General features: G+C 48.1%; 1 protein-coding gene across 4 annotated transcripts in view; it reads left to right on the top strand.

Annotated features, from left to right (window-relative positions):
• The window catches only part of LIMK2 (LIM domain kinase 2), a 46,342-nt gene that overhangs the window by 11,850 nt on the left and 20,551 nt on the right, over window positions 1–13,941 (top strand). For 2 of the 4 annotated variants that reach the window (XM_081892380.1, XM_081892383.1), the window contains one exon: window positions 10,969–11,104. The exons of 1 other annotated variant lie outside the window; for it this stretch is intronic. In XM_081892380.1, the coding sequence (XP_081748506.1) occupies window positions 10,969–11,104 (136 nt within the window). Of the gene's footprint in view, window positions 1–5,418; window positions 5,799–10,968; window positions 11,105–13,941 lie in introns of those variants that run through there. One more of the 4 variants, XM_081892381.1, reaches the window with a different exon arrangement.

Raw genomic sequence — 13,941 nt, forward strand, 5'->3', positions numbered from 1 at the left:
ACCCCTCAAAGAGCTACAGATCCCAGCACCCTTAAACTATTTTTATGTGGATGTTTATATTGGTTTTTGAATTATTGTTATATATTGGAGATTTCTTTCTTTTTGATTAGTGAGTGCTATTAAATATATATAAATAAATAATGTTGATAACCCCCCCCATCCCCTCCAGACACACGCAAAAGAATTTGTACGTACAGAAGCTTTTCTCTTGTGAGAGAAGGGTAGGGTTCAGTCTAGCCTGTTCCTTGGGCAACAGTTAATGTGTCACCAAAGGAACTGCAAGGAATGTGCCTGGGGTCTCTCTTTTCCTGAGGCATCTGGAGGTGGTCTTTGCATTTTTCAGCTCTTCGCAACTCAATGGCAATAGCTTAGGGGCACATTCCTGACTGCCCTTGGCTCCCCATCCTTAGCTGCCTGGCTAGCTGTGCATTCAAGTGCAGGAACTGCCTCAGCTAGTATAATCACCAAACCTTGGGGCAGGAATTGAGGGGGAAAGGCCTTGCTAGTGTTTCCAGCTTCTTAAACCAAAGGTGCAGGATCTCTACTGTGCTGGAGTTCTGTGCTGTCAAATAGTGTTGTCCCTCCCTGAAATGAGCTGCAATGAGTTTGCTGGTAGGGCCATAGCTCAGTGGTAGACCATGCAGAAAGTCCCAGATTCAATCCCCGAGATAGAGAGAACTCTATCTTGAAACCCTGGAGAGCCACTGCCAGTCAGAGCTAGATGGACCAAGGTTCTGTCTCCATGTAAGGCAACTTTCTATGTTCACTAAGCTCACAGGGGTGCAGGCTGAAGCCATGCTTAACCAAGGAATCACAGCGACAATGAACAGGTTACCCAGGAGAAGAATCACTGTTTCCGTGTACATTTTTCTTGCTTCTTTTAATACGTTTTGGCTGTGTAAACACCATACATTTAAAGCACACTTAAAACACATTCCCCTCCCAGCAAAAATAAATAAATCATGGGAGCTGTAGTTTATTGCTAACACAGCTGCAATTTGCAACACCCTTAACAAACTACAATTCCCAGGATTCTTGGGGAGGGGGGTGCTTTTAAAGTATGCACAACTCCCTTTAGGGCTTCATCCCTGTGAGAGAAACACAACCTAAAGGGAGTTGTGCAGATAATGCAGAACAAATGGGAAGCAAATGTATGCCAGCTTCGCACTCATCCAGTCATGAGAAAAGAGCCTGAGAGCAGAAATGTAAGACCCTATGCAAGACCCAATGATTTAAAAGTGAGTTTATTTAACTGACGATAATCTGAGCACCTTATGAAGCAACGATAAGTGTTTGGAGGCAAAGGGACCTTGAAATGACACCTGTAGAAGCTTCTTAGCTTTACGTTGGTAAAGCTTAATCTTTCTGGAAGTGGCTCAGAAATGTTAGAAGATCTATAAGCAGTGTACTAATTAATGTCTAAACAACGAAGAGCTTGTGGCACCTAAAAAAAGGCAAAGTAGTACATGTCGAATCACACTAAATTGATTATTTGTTCTTTATTGGGCAATGAAGTGTTATCTTCCTTGCTTCCTGCTGTGTGTGCAAATTTGTGTATGGAAGCTGCTTTGCAGGTCTCTCTTCAGAAGCAGATCAAGTTTTATGATAAATATATTTCCTGTTTATAGAGAATCTCATGAAGCCAACACTCCAAATGGAATCTCTTAGCAGGGCTTTTAGCTGTCTTCATTTCTTATAGTTTTCACGCTGGGCTCTTGCAAGTTGGCCTCTCATGCAGAAGTGCTGTTTGCTGTTAATCACACGGCAGGACATCATAAATTTAGATTTGAGGATTATCTATATGGATCTTTGTAGGTCAAGTGGGGGCAAATTTCAGTTCATGAAATCAAACACTGGGGCAAATACTCTGTGCTGTTCTTTCTTTGTCCTGCCTACACCCCCCACCCCCAAAAAGTTGAGGATGTGAAGCCAATAAGAGACTTGCCAATTATCCCGTGGCAGTTTTTGTTCATGGTATGGAACTAATAATCCAAAAGGGGCTGGGATATGAGGAGGGCATGGAAAAGAGGAGTGCATTCCTAGACGCAAACTCACTGCATTGTTTCTGTTTCCAGTGGAGCTCTGTGCAAATGGTCAGGAGGAAAGACTCCCTCTTCCTGAAACAGATGGACTGTGTCAGGATTTATGACCCGGGTGTCACTGACTCTGCACTTTACAGCCGGCTTAAAAGCCCAGCTAAGTGGAAGATCCTGGCAATTTACGGAGGTTATTTTTCCATAAATGTGGCTGGCTGTCATGTGTGTGTGTGTACACACACATGCCTTGCAATTCAACTCCATTTCTTAGGAATCTTTAGCCACAGGTGTCAACCCAGCACCTAATGTGCTTCTGTTCTCTGCCGCCAAGCCTACCCTTATCCTGAAAGGAAACCTCTTAAAAAATATGCAGCATCTGGATTTCAACTTCATAGCCCTAATGGGTCAACAGACTCTGCAGCAGCAGGCTTTGGGTGCCAGAGTGCAGCAGGCAGAAGCAACCCCAGCAGAAAGTTCTTCTGTGAAGGCTCCACTGAAATGAATGAAAACAATGGCAATGATGATTTCAGGGGGGGCTTGCGCAGGAGAAATTCCTGGTACATCACAGCCCATGTCACCTCGAGATACTGTTTGGCTTTTCCATCTTGGGCACCCAAATGTTGCCTTGTCAAATATGAAAAGCAATGGGGTTAAACTAGAACTCATTGTCCTTTACAGTGTTACCTCGGGTTACATTCGCTTCAGGTTACAGAGTCCGCTAACCCAGAAATATTACCTCAGGTTAAGAACTTTGCTTCAGGGTGAGTACAGAAATTGTGCTCAGGCGGCGCAGCGGCAGCAGGAGGCCCCATTAGCTAATGTGGTGCTTCAGGTTAAGAACAGTTTCAGGTTAAGTACAGACCTCTGGAACGAATTAAGTACTTAACCCGAGGTACCACTGTATATTCAACAAGGCAACATTTTCTGGGGAGTAACATAATGTAATGCACAACGGGTCAGAGCACTGGGGAACATACATAATCCTTTGTAAATCACTTAAATAATTTTAAATCAAGGAAGCAGTATACAGATTTAGTTTTTATAAAACACAGGTTTAGATTTTTCTGCCTTGCCCTGTCCCAAGGACTTGAGGGATGTTGCAATATATCTCGTTTATCCTTGCATCCTGTCTGAGGCAGGTTGCAAGACTGAGAGCTGTCAGCTTGCCCAAGGCCATTCTGTGGGCTTCATGGCATTTGAGCCTGGGGCTCCCTTGCTGAACAGAACTGTTCACAGGCATGGGTGGTGACATAACTGCATTCACAACTAGATATGCTTTCCCAGTTGCCTTTCCTTTTTGGCTAACGAAGAAGAATGCTTGAACTTGAAGGTTTGTACGATTTAAAAAAAACAAAAAACCTGGCATAGCACTAGCCTCGGTTAGTTCTCTCCCTCCGTTCCCTGGATTTTAGGACAAGGAGGCATCCATGCTGCACAGGAAACTTTGCGACACGAGGCAGCTTTGAGAAGCATACCTGATTGATTGATCTTTCTCTCCCTCCCAGCGCTAAAATCTGTGTAAGGGGATTGAGCGATGGTTTGTTAGGGAACGACAGGAGGACATTCAAGCTTCCCAGTCTGGGCTTCCCAGACGTCACCGGCGGGTGAATGTGGGAAGCAAGGTCCTTGAGACCCGGTGTGGTGCTGTGGTTAGTGTTGGACTAGGACCTGGAAGTTCAGGGTTCAAACTTCCATGCAGTCATGTGAAGCTCACTGTGTGACCCTGAGCCAGTCACTAATGCAAATCCTAGCCTATCTCACAGTGTAGAATCATAGAGCTGTAGAGTTGGAAGGGATTATGATGATCATCTAGTCCAACTCCCCTGCAGTGCAGGGAACCTTTGCCCAACGTGCAGCTTGAACCCACAACCCTGTGGGACCCCCAAGCATAAATGTCCAAAAGTTCAGCAGAAACCCTCCATTGTTATCACCTGGGATCGGACGTTCAGATAAGGAGGGGAAATATACAGAACCTGTTTCCCTGCTCCTCCAACCCCATGATTCATAACCTTTTCCAGAAGATAGCTATGGTGGATGGTATCAGAGAGGTCAAGGAGTGTTAATGCCTCCGGTCTTCCAGCAAAGGGCAACCGAGGCAGCTCCTGCGCCCAAACCAAGCCTAAATCTCCACTTGAAATGGATCCAGGAAATCATAAAGTGTTGGCAACCACTCCCAGAGCTCCTGGCCTGGGAAGGAAATTTTATCTGCTAAGTGATAACTGTTCACCTTTTCTGTGTCTGAGGCAGATCTCCTTAGGAGCAGGCATGTCACAGCTGGGACCCCACCCCCACCACACACTTTCCCAGACAGGCATTTAACATCTCTGAAGCTCAGCTGGCCCCTGCTACATGCAATAAATCAAAAGGGACAAGGCTGGCACTTGTTGGTCAGCATCCTGTCCACCTCCTCAAGCCATAAGAAGTGAAAGTCATAGCATCAAAGTTGAGGCAGGTGGTGTCCGGACACCTCCTTTGGCTGCTCTGCATTAGCCATGGTATTCAGTGGCAAAAGTGATTGGTCACATCCACACCAACCATTCAGTGCTCATGTGAGGCATGTGGGTCCTCCCCACCAAGAATCCTGGGAGCTGCCGTTTGACCCCACACTGAGCTGCACCCTTAACAAACTACAACTCCCAGGATTCTTGTGGGGAAACCATATGCTTTAAATATATGGTGTAGATGTGTCTTGCAAGCCTCTGTCAAACCTTTTGGAGCATGCTACTGAGGGATGTGGGTGGCACTATGGATTAAACCACAGAGCAGTTTGAATCCCCGTGACGGGGTGAGCTCCCATTGTTCGGGCCCAGCTCCTGCCAACCTAGCAGTTCGAAAGCACGAAGTGCAAGTAGATAAATAGGTACCACTCCGGCGGGAAGGTAAACGGCGTTTCCGTGCACTGCTCTGGTTCGCCAGAAGCGGCTTAGTCATACTGGCCACAGGACCCGGAAGCTGTACGCCAGGTCCCTCGGCCAATAAAGCAAGATGAGCACCGCAACCCCAGAGTTGTCCACGACTGGACCTAATGGTCAGGGGTCCCTTTACCCCTTTACCTTTACTGAGGGTTATGTCCCGTTTCCTTGGCTGAGAAAGGTGAAGGTGCTGTTGAGGAGCCACCATCGCCACCACAGAGTCAACTTGACAGTGAGCTCTCATTACTGGCTCGATCCTGCAACTTTGGACTGCTGTGGTGGGTTGATTGTTTTTGCGGAGGAGGGAGGTTTGTGCCTTGCAGGTCCGTGGATTCCACCTTTTGTAAATGAGTCCTTGTTATCCCCTGCTAATCATGTTAACTATCCACCTCACTCCTGAAAAGAGGAGCTCCTCCTCCTGTTCCCTCCACCCTCTACCCTTGGGCTAGAACTGGAGGAGGAGGAGGAGGAGGAGGAGGAAGCATGACAACAACTGCTCTAGCCTTGGGCGGGCACAAGGCTAATGACACTGCTCTCCCTTGAGGGGCTCCCAGTTGAAACAGCCTCCTCCTAAGGCTGCTGCTCCCCTTGCGACCATGAGAGCCAGGGGAATCCCAGCGGAGAGCAACCCGCCCAGGACCTGGCACTCCCCTGCGCTAGCAGCAGCAGCAGCAGCAGCAGCGAGGCACCCGAATCGGCAGGAGGCAAAGTGAACCCTTTTCCATGGCCGTCTTGGCTGCATGGTAGAAGCCGTCAAACAGGTTTGCATCTGAGCTGGTCTAGCCAGCACTCCGGAGATGGGAAGCTACTTGTCTGCTCCACCTTCCTTCCTTCCAAAGGAGCCCTGTCGGTAAGCCGTGCTCAGTATGTGGGCGGTGGGGGGCAGCTTCCTCTCCACCACCCCTCGCCCCACTCCTAGGCTGTTAGGTGTGTTTCTACCCAGTAACCTACCTGCCTGGTAGAAATCTTTCAAGTAGGAGGGCACAGTCTGTATGCTTTCTTACCTGCTTAAGGTGGGGTGAGCCGTGATAGGTTGCTAGCAGCGTTTGCAGGTTCATTTGGGTGTGTGTGTGTGTTGTGTTTCAACCTACAGCACCTGAAGCCTCACGTCTTGTTTGCTGGTGTGGTGTGTTAAATGATGGCAGGAGTTGTCTAACAGAGACCTTGTGGTCATAAAGTTCGCTGGGTGACTTGGGGCCAGTTTAAGTCAGAGACTGTAGGAGTGATTCAAGTGATTTCAAGTGATTTCAGATGCATGGATGAGCTGAGTACTGTATAGCTTTTGAGCAGCCCCCTCGCCTCCTGGATTATTGCTTGTTTTAAGCCTGTCTTTCAAGTGAGCACCAGGCGCCAAGCCCTTAACTCCCACCTTGAGGGGTTTGTTCTCCTCCAGGAAGCGAGTGAAACTTGTGGCTAGTGGTGAGGCGGGTAAATTGTGTTGGAATCTCATAAAAAAAATTGGGTGCCACAAGGCAGACATGCAAATGGTTAGGAAGAACTAGGGGAATCTGCTTTTAGGACTTGATCCCTCCCTATGGTGTGTTACTTTATTTGTTTCATTTTATTCACCTGACAATCTAAATGCCGTCTGATTTGTAAACAGAACCCCTAAGCAGTTTGCACAAAAGCAAACAAATACTGTAAAACAAGCGTTAAAACGGTCAACGGAAAGCAAAGTTAAAAATAGGCATTTTGAAATTTTCAAAATATAATTAAAGCAAACAGTTAAGGTGCTGACAGACAGTTTAAAACACATGCCAACATGTCTGGATGGATTTGCCTGAATGAAAACACCTAAAGGAATGCACCCGCCAGATGTCAATAGACAGTGAGTTCTATTAGATCGATTTCTTACAAACCTGGAACAAATACTATGGAGCACCTGCAGCCGTGCCAGTTCGGCAGTTCCAAGCAGTCAGGTGGGCATTAGTTTCTCACTCATGCCCTTACACAGTTAGCATAAAAGTTATCCAGTGTCTGTTAGAATATGTCTCCCATTCCCCTTGTGTGCCTGCTCCTCTCCTCCCCCCACTTTAATTGCAGCTGCTTCAGGAATGTGCTTCTGACACAGGACAGACTCAGAAGCATTTATTTCATCACAGGCAAAAGCCCCCCCCCCCCGTTCCATCTGTATGTAGAAGTGGGAAAGATTCCTGCCTGAAATCCTGGAGAGCAGCTGCCAGTCAGTGTGGACAGTACTGAGCTAGATGGTTCAATGGTCTGACTTGGGATAAGGCAACTTCCTATGACTTTGTAATCTGCAAGAGAGCAAGTACTTAGATTTTTTTTTTTTTAAACCAACATTAGCCATGAGCTTCTTGATTGAGGGTGTGGACTTAGGCAAGCTATCATTTCTGAGCCACTCCTCATTCCCACCTGAAATAGGGTCTGCCTTAACAAGGTGACTGTCATGATTGTGGAAATACTCACACGGTGTGCTCTGAACGCTTAGGAACAGCCCCATAAAAATAATCCTGCCCAGTCAGTTGAGCATGAGACTCTTACAGGGTTGTGGGTTCGAGCCTTACATTGGGCAAAGGATTCCTGCATTGCAGGGGGTTGGACTAGATGACCCTTGGGATCCCTTCCAGCTCTATGATTCTATGCAGCGCATAGCTCTGTGTGAAGCTAAAGCACTTGTTATTTCTGAGCCGGAATTTCACTCACATTCTGAAGCAGCCTTGGGAATGTGCACTGGGCTTCTGCAGGCCTGGGCAGACTTCTTCTGTGAATTTGCCCTGCCTGGATTTGTTTACCGTGACGTCGCAAGGGACGGGTTTTCTTAATGTGCCTCAGCCCCTCACCTTTCCCCCAGAATTGTGTTGCAGCAGCAGCAGCAGCCCCCTTTCAACTTTCCTCAGCTTCCTAGAATTTGTAACGTGCAACCTCTGTAGATAAAGCAGCACAGAAGGATAACCAGCTTTAGCAAAGCAGATTGCAATGCCTAGAATTTTGCTCAGTGGACGAGAGTCACTCTGGAACTCCTCCTTTGGTTTCCAGTGTCCTGAGCAACCTTCCCCAACCTGGTGCCCTCCAGATGTTTTGGGCTACAGTTCCCATCAGCTTAAGCCAGTACAACCGTATTATGGTGGGGCTGATGGGAGTTGTAGTCTCAACCATCTGAATGGCACTTAGGCTGGGCAAAGGCTGAGCAGACAGACCTGGACTACAACCCCCAGGGTGCTCTGCAGCCAAGAGGATTCCTAATACTGTGACAACCAGGGGTACCAGCATCAGTGTGGAGGAGAACTTGAAGCACCTTCAGGAGGCTGCTCGGCACCCGGTGCTAGAGCAAGCACCAGCGGCCATAGTGGCCCTGCTGGAGCCCACAAGTGGTAGGGAGAGCCCTGAATGACAGGGCTAGCCAAAACTCTCTCTCCAGATAGAAATTCAATGCACATACTGAAAAAAGCACCTGTTCAGCCTTGCTAACTGGGGTTGGTGGAAGTAGTTGTCCCACATGACCTTGCTGACTGGGGCTAGTGGCGGGAGTTGTGCAAAACATCTGGAGGGCTCCAGGTTGGGGGTGGCTGACCCAGACCTCTAAGACGAGCTAATCAGCTGCTTTCCCCACGTCTAAGGAAAGGGAGGAGGGTGGGGTGGAGGGATGAGCAGAGTTTATGGTTGCCCGGTCATTGCAGGAAGCGTGTTCCTACTTGGAATGTGACTAATGGCATGTGCGTCACCCCAAACAAGACCTTGCCCAGAGGTCCAGCATCTGAACCTGTAGCTAAATCTTGGAATTTCTGCTGGGGTTTGCTGCATGCTGAGCATGTATTTTGGACAAACCATTCAGGCCAGTGGGAATCTTAAATACTTGCTTTCTCTTTCCCCAAGTCTTGCTGTTGTTTTATCTGGTGCAGTGCCAAGAGTAGAGCACCTTGCCTCTCTCAGAGTGACAGGCACAAAGGCTAGCCTCTGCTATTTAACAATTCCAAATGCTTTTTGCTGCTGGACAGATAGGCACCTCCTTGCTCATTGGTCCCACTTGCCAGGTCAATCTTATCAACTAAGTTACAGGCTAGAAGCTGAAGGAGAGGCAAGATTTGATGCTTCCAGGCATGCAGCTGCCTGCTGAGGAGGCGGCGTTTCTATAGTAGGGTTAGCTCGCTTATCTGGGTAAAAGTTGGGCAGGGCCCACTGGCTTATGTATAAAAACACCTTAGTAATTACCGGTAGCTAAGCACTCCCTTCCTTATTCAGCCTAGGGGAGGCTGCTTTAAGACCGTAAGCAGCGGCCTGGGAGAATCTGGCCAAAGGTAGACCATATAGTCTAGCATCTTCTTCTCAAAGGGATCAAACACCCCAAAGAACCTAGGGATCTAGATAGACTGCCTCTGGCCCTGGAGGGTCCATAAGAAGAGTGTTGGATCAGGCCAAAGGGTGCCCCTCTGTCCTCACAACAGCCACCCAGATGCCACAGTGGGAAGCCTCCAAGCAGGGCCTGAGTTCAGCAGCAAGCTCCTCTCCTGTAGCTTCCAGCAACTAGTATTCAGAGACATACTGCCTCCAGCAGTGAACATTGCATATAACCATTGTGGCTGCTGGCTCTAGGCATCCTTCTCCATGCAGTTTGTCTAGCCCTCTTTTAAAGCCATCTCAGTGGGTGTCCATTTCTTGCGGGACTAAATTCCAAAGGTGTGAAAAAAAATGCTTTCTTTTCATATATGCTAAACAGTGTTCAATAGCCCAGTCATCATTTGGGATCCAGAAAATGAAACACAGTTCAAAGCAATTGTCCCAAAACAAATGGGCAAAGGAAGCTTGCTCTCTCCTGTGAGAAGGATTGGTGGGTTTTCAAGAGAGTAGTTCAGGCTGCTCACCTGGGAGATGGTGATATGCAGAGCCTGGTGATGCTGTGTCCATTGTTGGAGAGAGACATGCACCTGCCTTAGAAATAGCATTACAAATCACTGGGCAGATAGTTATATTCTGACCTGCCTCCTGGCCCTGTTGGCTAGGGACACTGGTTCTGTGTGCACAGACACCTGGCCTTGGTGCTATGTTCAAAATGGTCCAAGGATCATGAGTTTTGCAGTGGGGGGATCAGAGGCCGTCCTCTTGTCCTGGAGAGTGAAGACCACCTCAGCATTCAGGCTTCCTTCTCCACGCTGCTTTCTTGTGGGCCTCAGAGGAGTGCCTTCATCCACCCATCTGCAGATCACTTTTGGGACAGCCTTTGTGCAACCTGGTGCCCTCCAGCCGCTCTGGACTACAACATCCTCCAGCCCCAGTGTTCCACAGGTCTGAGCAACTCTTCCCATCTGCCCCAGCATCATATGGTCATGCTGGCATTGGGCTCATGGGAGTTGTAGTCCAAAACAGCCAGAGCTCCCCAGGTGGGGTCCAGGGAGTTTGTCTGGAGACTTAAATCCAGGTCCTTCTGGCTTCCTCCCAGGCTTTTTATTTCTGTGCTGAGTAGTATATTAGCGTATAGAGAAAAGGGAAGTCTTACCAAAAAATGGAAAGTTGGTAGAGTTATTGCAAAGTTTAACTATTATGTTAGGTTTAAAAACAGATCTATATGTCATGCAGTGGCCACCCTTATTCTTATTGGTATTATCATTAGTTGGTATTAAGTGCTGGCCCTGATCAGAGTAGACCCATTGAAGTTAATGGACAGGCTCATTAATTTCAGTGGGTCTGCTCTGGGCAAGCTGAATGCCCCTTAGTATTATTTACTGCATTTATTCATTGCTTACTACATAGACCAGTGGTGTCCAAACTTCTTTCACAAGGGCCAGATTTGATAAAAGTGGCTGTGGGGGCCATCCAAAGTTGTTCACCTTTTTTTAGGATTGAAGTTGTTTTACCCCAGGAATTTAGGATTTTACCCCAGGAAATAAACTGCCACAGGGGCCGGATTAAGCCAACCGGTGGGCAGGATTAGGCCCGCGAAACGGACTTTGGACATGCCTGACATAGAGCACCCCAAAGGGACTTCCCTTTACCCCATAGCCTGGCAGGTTGCAGGTGGGCAGATGTAGGTCTTACCTCCCATTCTTTGTTTTGCCTCCTAGTTGCTCCGAGTGCCAGGACCTCCTCACAAACTGGTACTACGAAAAGGATGGGAAACTCTACTGCCACAAGGACTACTGGAAGAAATTTGGCGAGTCTTGCCACGGCTGCTCTCTGCTGATGACTGGGCCAGTCATGGTAAGGATTCAGCATTGTTTCTGCTTCCCGTTCTGAGCATCTCCAGAATTTTATGTTGTGAACAACCCTGAGACCTGTGGGTATAGGGCGCTATACAAATGATGATGATTATGATGATGATGATGATGTAGGATGGGGAAAACTCAGCATCCGAAGCCTCTGCAAATCTCCACTAGTTCCTCTGTGTTGGTTTCCTGCTGCTTCAGAGGGTAGGACTCCAAACCAGTGGATTCAAATTACAAGAAAGGGGATTCCAGCTAAACATTAGGAAGAACTTGCTGACTGGAAGAGCTGTTCCACAGCAGAACGGACCACCTCGGAAGGCAGTGGGCTTTCCTTCATTGGAGGTTGTCGGTTGGATGACCATCTGCCAGGAATTCCTTAACTGTGATTCCTGTAATGCAGGGGGTTGGACTAGATGACCCTTGGAGGTCCTTCCAACTCTGTAATACAGTGACTGAGCAAGGTTAGGATCCAAAGGCCTAATGATGACATCAGGGTGTATTCTCCCCCACAAAGTGTGTCTTCTGGGAAGGGCCTGGCAGGAAGCAGGAGCAGCTTTCTTGTGAAATGTTTTGGGACGGAGCACAAGACAAAAGTGTTTCCTGTTGGGCCTCCAGGCTGTGCATGCCGTAAGGCACTTCGCCTTTGTTCTTGGGACTCAGGCTCCCGTCTTTGTAATACGATATTGAACCTCTCAACAGGTTTGGCAAATGGAAGATTTTTTTCAGTGGGAGGCGCATCCTTTTGCAAAAAACCCAAAGGAGCATGCTTTTTGCTTCCAAACAGTTCCGTTATTGCTATTGCATTTATATCTCACTCTTCATACAAGGAACACAATTGTGGTAATGTACATGGGACGCAGGTGGCGCTGTGGGTTAAAGCCTCAGCGCCTAGGACTTGCCGATTGAAAGGTCGGCGGTTTGAATCCCTGCGGCGGGGTGCGCTCCCGCTGCTCGGTCCCAGCGCCTGCCAACCTAGCAGTTCGAAAGCACCTCCGGGTGCAAGTAGATAAATAGGGACCGCTTACCAGCGGGAAGGTAAACGGCGTTTCCGTGTGCAGCTCTGGCTCGCCAGAGCAGTGATGTCACGCTGGCCACGTGACCCGGAAGTGTCTCCGGACAGCGCTGGCCCCTGGCCTCTTAAGTGAGATGGGCGCACAACCCCAGAGTCTGTCAAGACTGGCCCGTACGGGCAGGGGTACCTTTACCTTTACCTTTTACATGGTACTTCCAGGAGGAAGCCATGGCTCAGTAGTAGAGACCCTGCTTTGCATGCAGAAGGTCCCAGGTTCAGTCCCCAGCAGCATCTCTAGGTACAGCTGGGAATGTCCCTTACCTGAAACCCTGGAAAGATGCTGCCTGTCAGTGTAGACAATACTGCGCTAGATGGGCCAAGAATCTGAATCAGTCTTAAACAGTTTCCTATGTCCTGTGATATGGTCAGTTTATTTATTTACACATCTGCCATGGATGCTTTAGCTGAGATTCCTGCATTGCAGGGGGTTGGACCAGATGACCCTTGGAGTCCCTCCCAAGTGTACGATTCTGTGTTTCTATGTTCCCACAAAGTGATGTACATGGTTCTTCCGCTCCTCATTTCATGTACCCAACACCTTTTGAGGGTAGGCTAGACTTGAGAGATACAGTGGTACCTCAGGTTAAGTACTTAATTCATTCTGGAGGTCCGTACTTAACCTGAAACTGTTCTTAACCTGAAGCACCACTTTAGCTAATGGGGCCTCCTGCTGCCGCCGGAGCATGATTTCTGTTCTCATCCTGAAGCAAAGTTCTTAACCCAAGGTACTATTTCTGGGTTAGCGGAGTCTGTAACCTGAAGCGTATGTAACCTGAGGTATCACTGTAGTGACTGGCTCAAGGTCACCCAGTGAACTTCATGGTTGAGTGGAGATTTGAACCCTGGTCTCCCAGGTACCAGTATGACCCTCTAACCACCACTGCAGTATACTGGTTCTGCATCATCCATTGCTGGCAGAAAGGACACACTTCCTGTCATTCACACTCACCTCTGTGTGTGTGAACATATCTGTGCGCAGGATTGGGCCAGAGTTGTAGAGCATTGTCTCTGGGCTGAATGATGCAGGGGCTGATGGGAACTGTAGTCCAAAGTGGCAGGAGGGCACCAGGTTGAGTGAGTCTGCGCTGAAGTGTGGGACTGAGAGCCAGCGTGGTGTAGTGGTTAAAGCATCAGCCTGATTTCATCTTGAGCTCCATGGAGAAAAAGGTGGGATATAAATGCAGTACATTAATATAAATGTATAAAATTATTCAGAACAAAGTGAAGGTATCTTTCTTCTCACTGCAGGCGAAACTCTCCATGTCTTTATTTAAAGCTTATTAGGGCCGCTAGACTAGACAGCACTTAGCTCTGAATCTGAGATGCTGTAGAAAGTTAAGAAACAGGTCCCCAAATGCATGTTAGGGCTGAAGGTGGAGTCCCGAGTTTTGAAAGGTTGAAGACAACTGCTGTAGGGGAAACTCTGCATGTCAATAGCTCATTTCTCCTAGCAAGAGGCTGTGTTCATATTTTTAAAAATGCTTTTTGAGACCCCTAGTGGATTCCAGGGGAAGCGCAGCCCCAAATACCTGTACAGTACTGTATTCATATACTGTATTTTTTGCTCTATAAGACTCACTTTTTCCCTCCTAAAAAGTAAGGGGAAATGTGTGTGTGTGTCTTATGGAGCGAATGCAGGCTGCGCAGCTATCCCAGAAGCCAGAACAGCAAGAGGGACTGCTGCTTTCACTGCTCAGTGATCCCTCTTGCTGTTCTGGCTTCTGAGATTCAGATTCCCCCCCCCCCCTTGTTTTCCTCCT

Source organism: Podarcis melisellensis (genome assembly GCF_964234715.1).
Source record: "Podarcis melisellensis genome assembly, chromosome: 16".
Lineage (NCBI taxonomy): Eukaryota > Metazoa > Chordata > Lepidosauria > Squamata > Lacertidae > Podarcis > Podarcis melisellensis.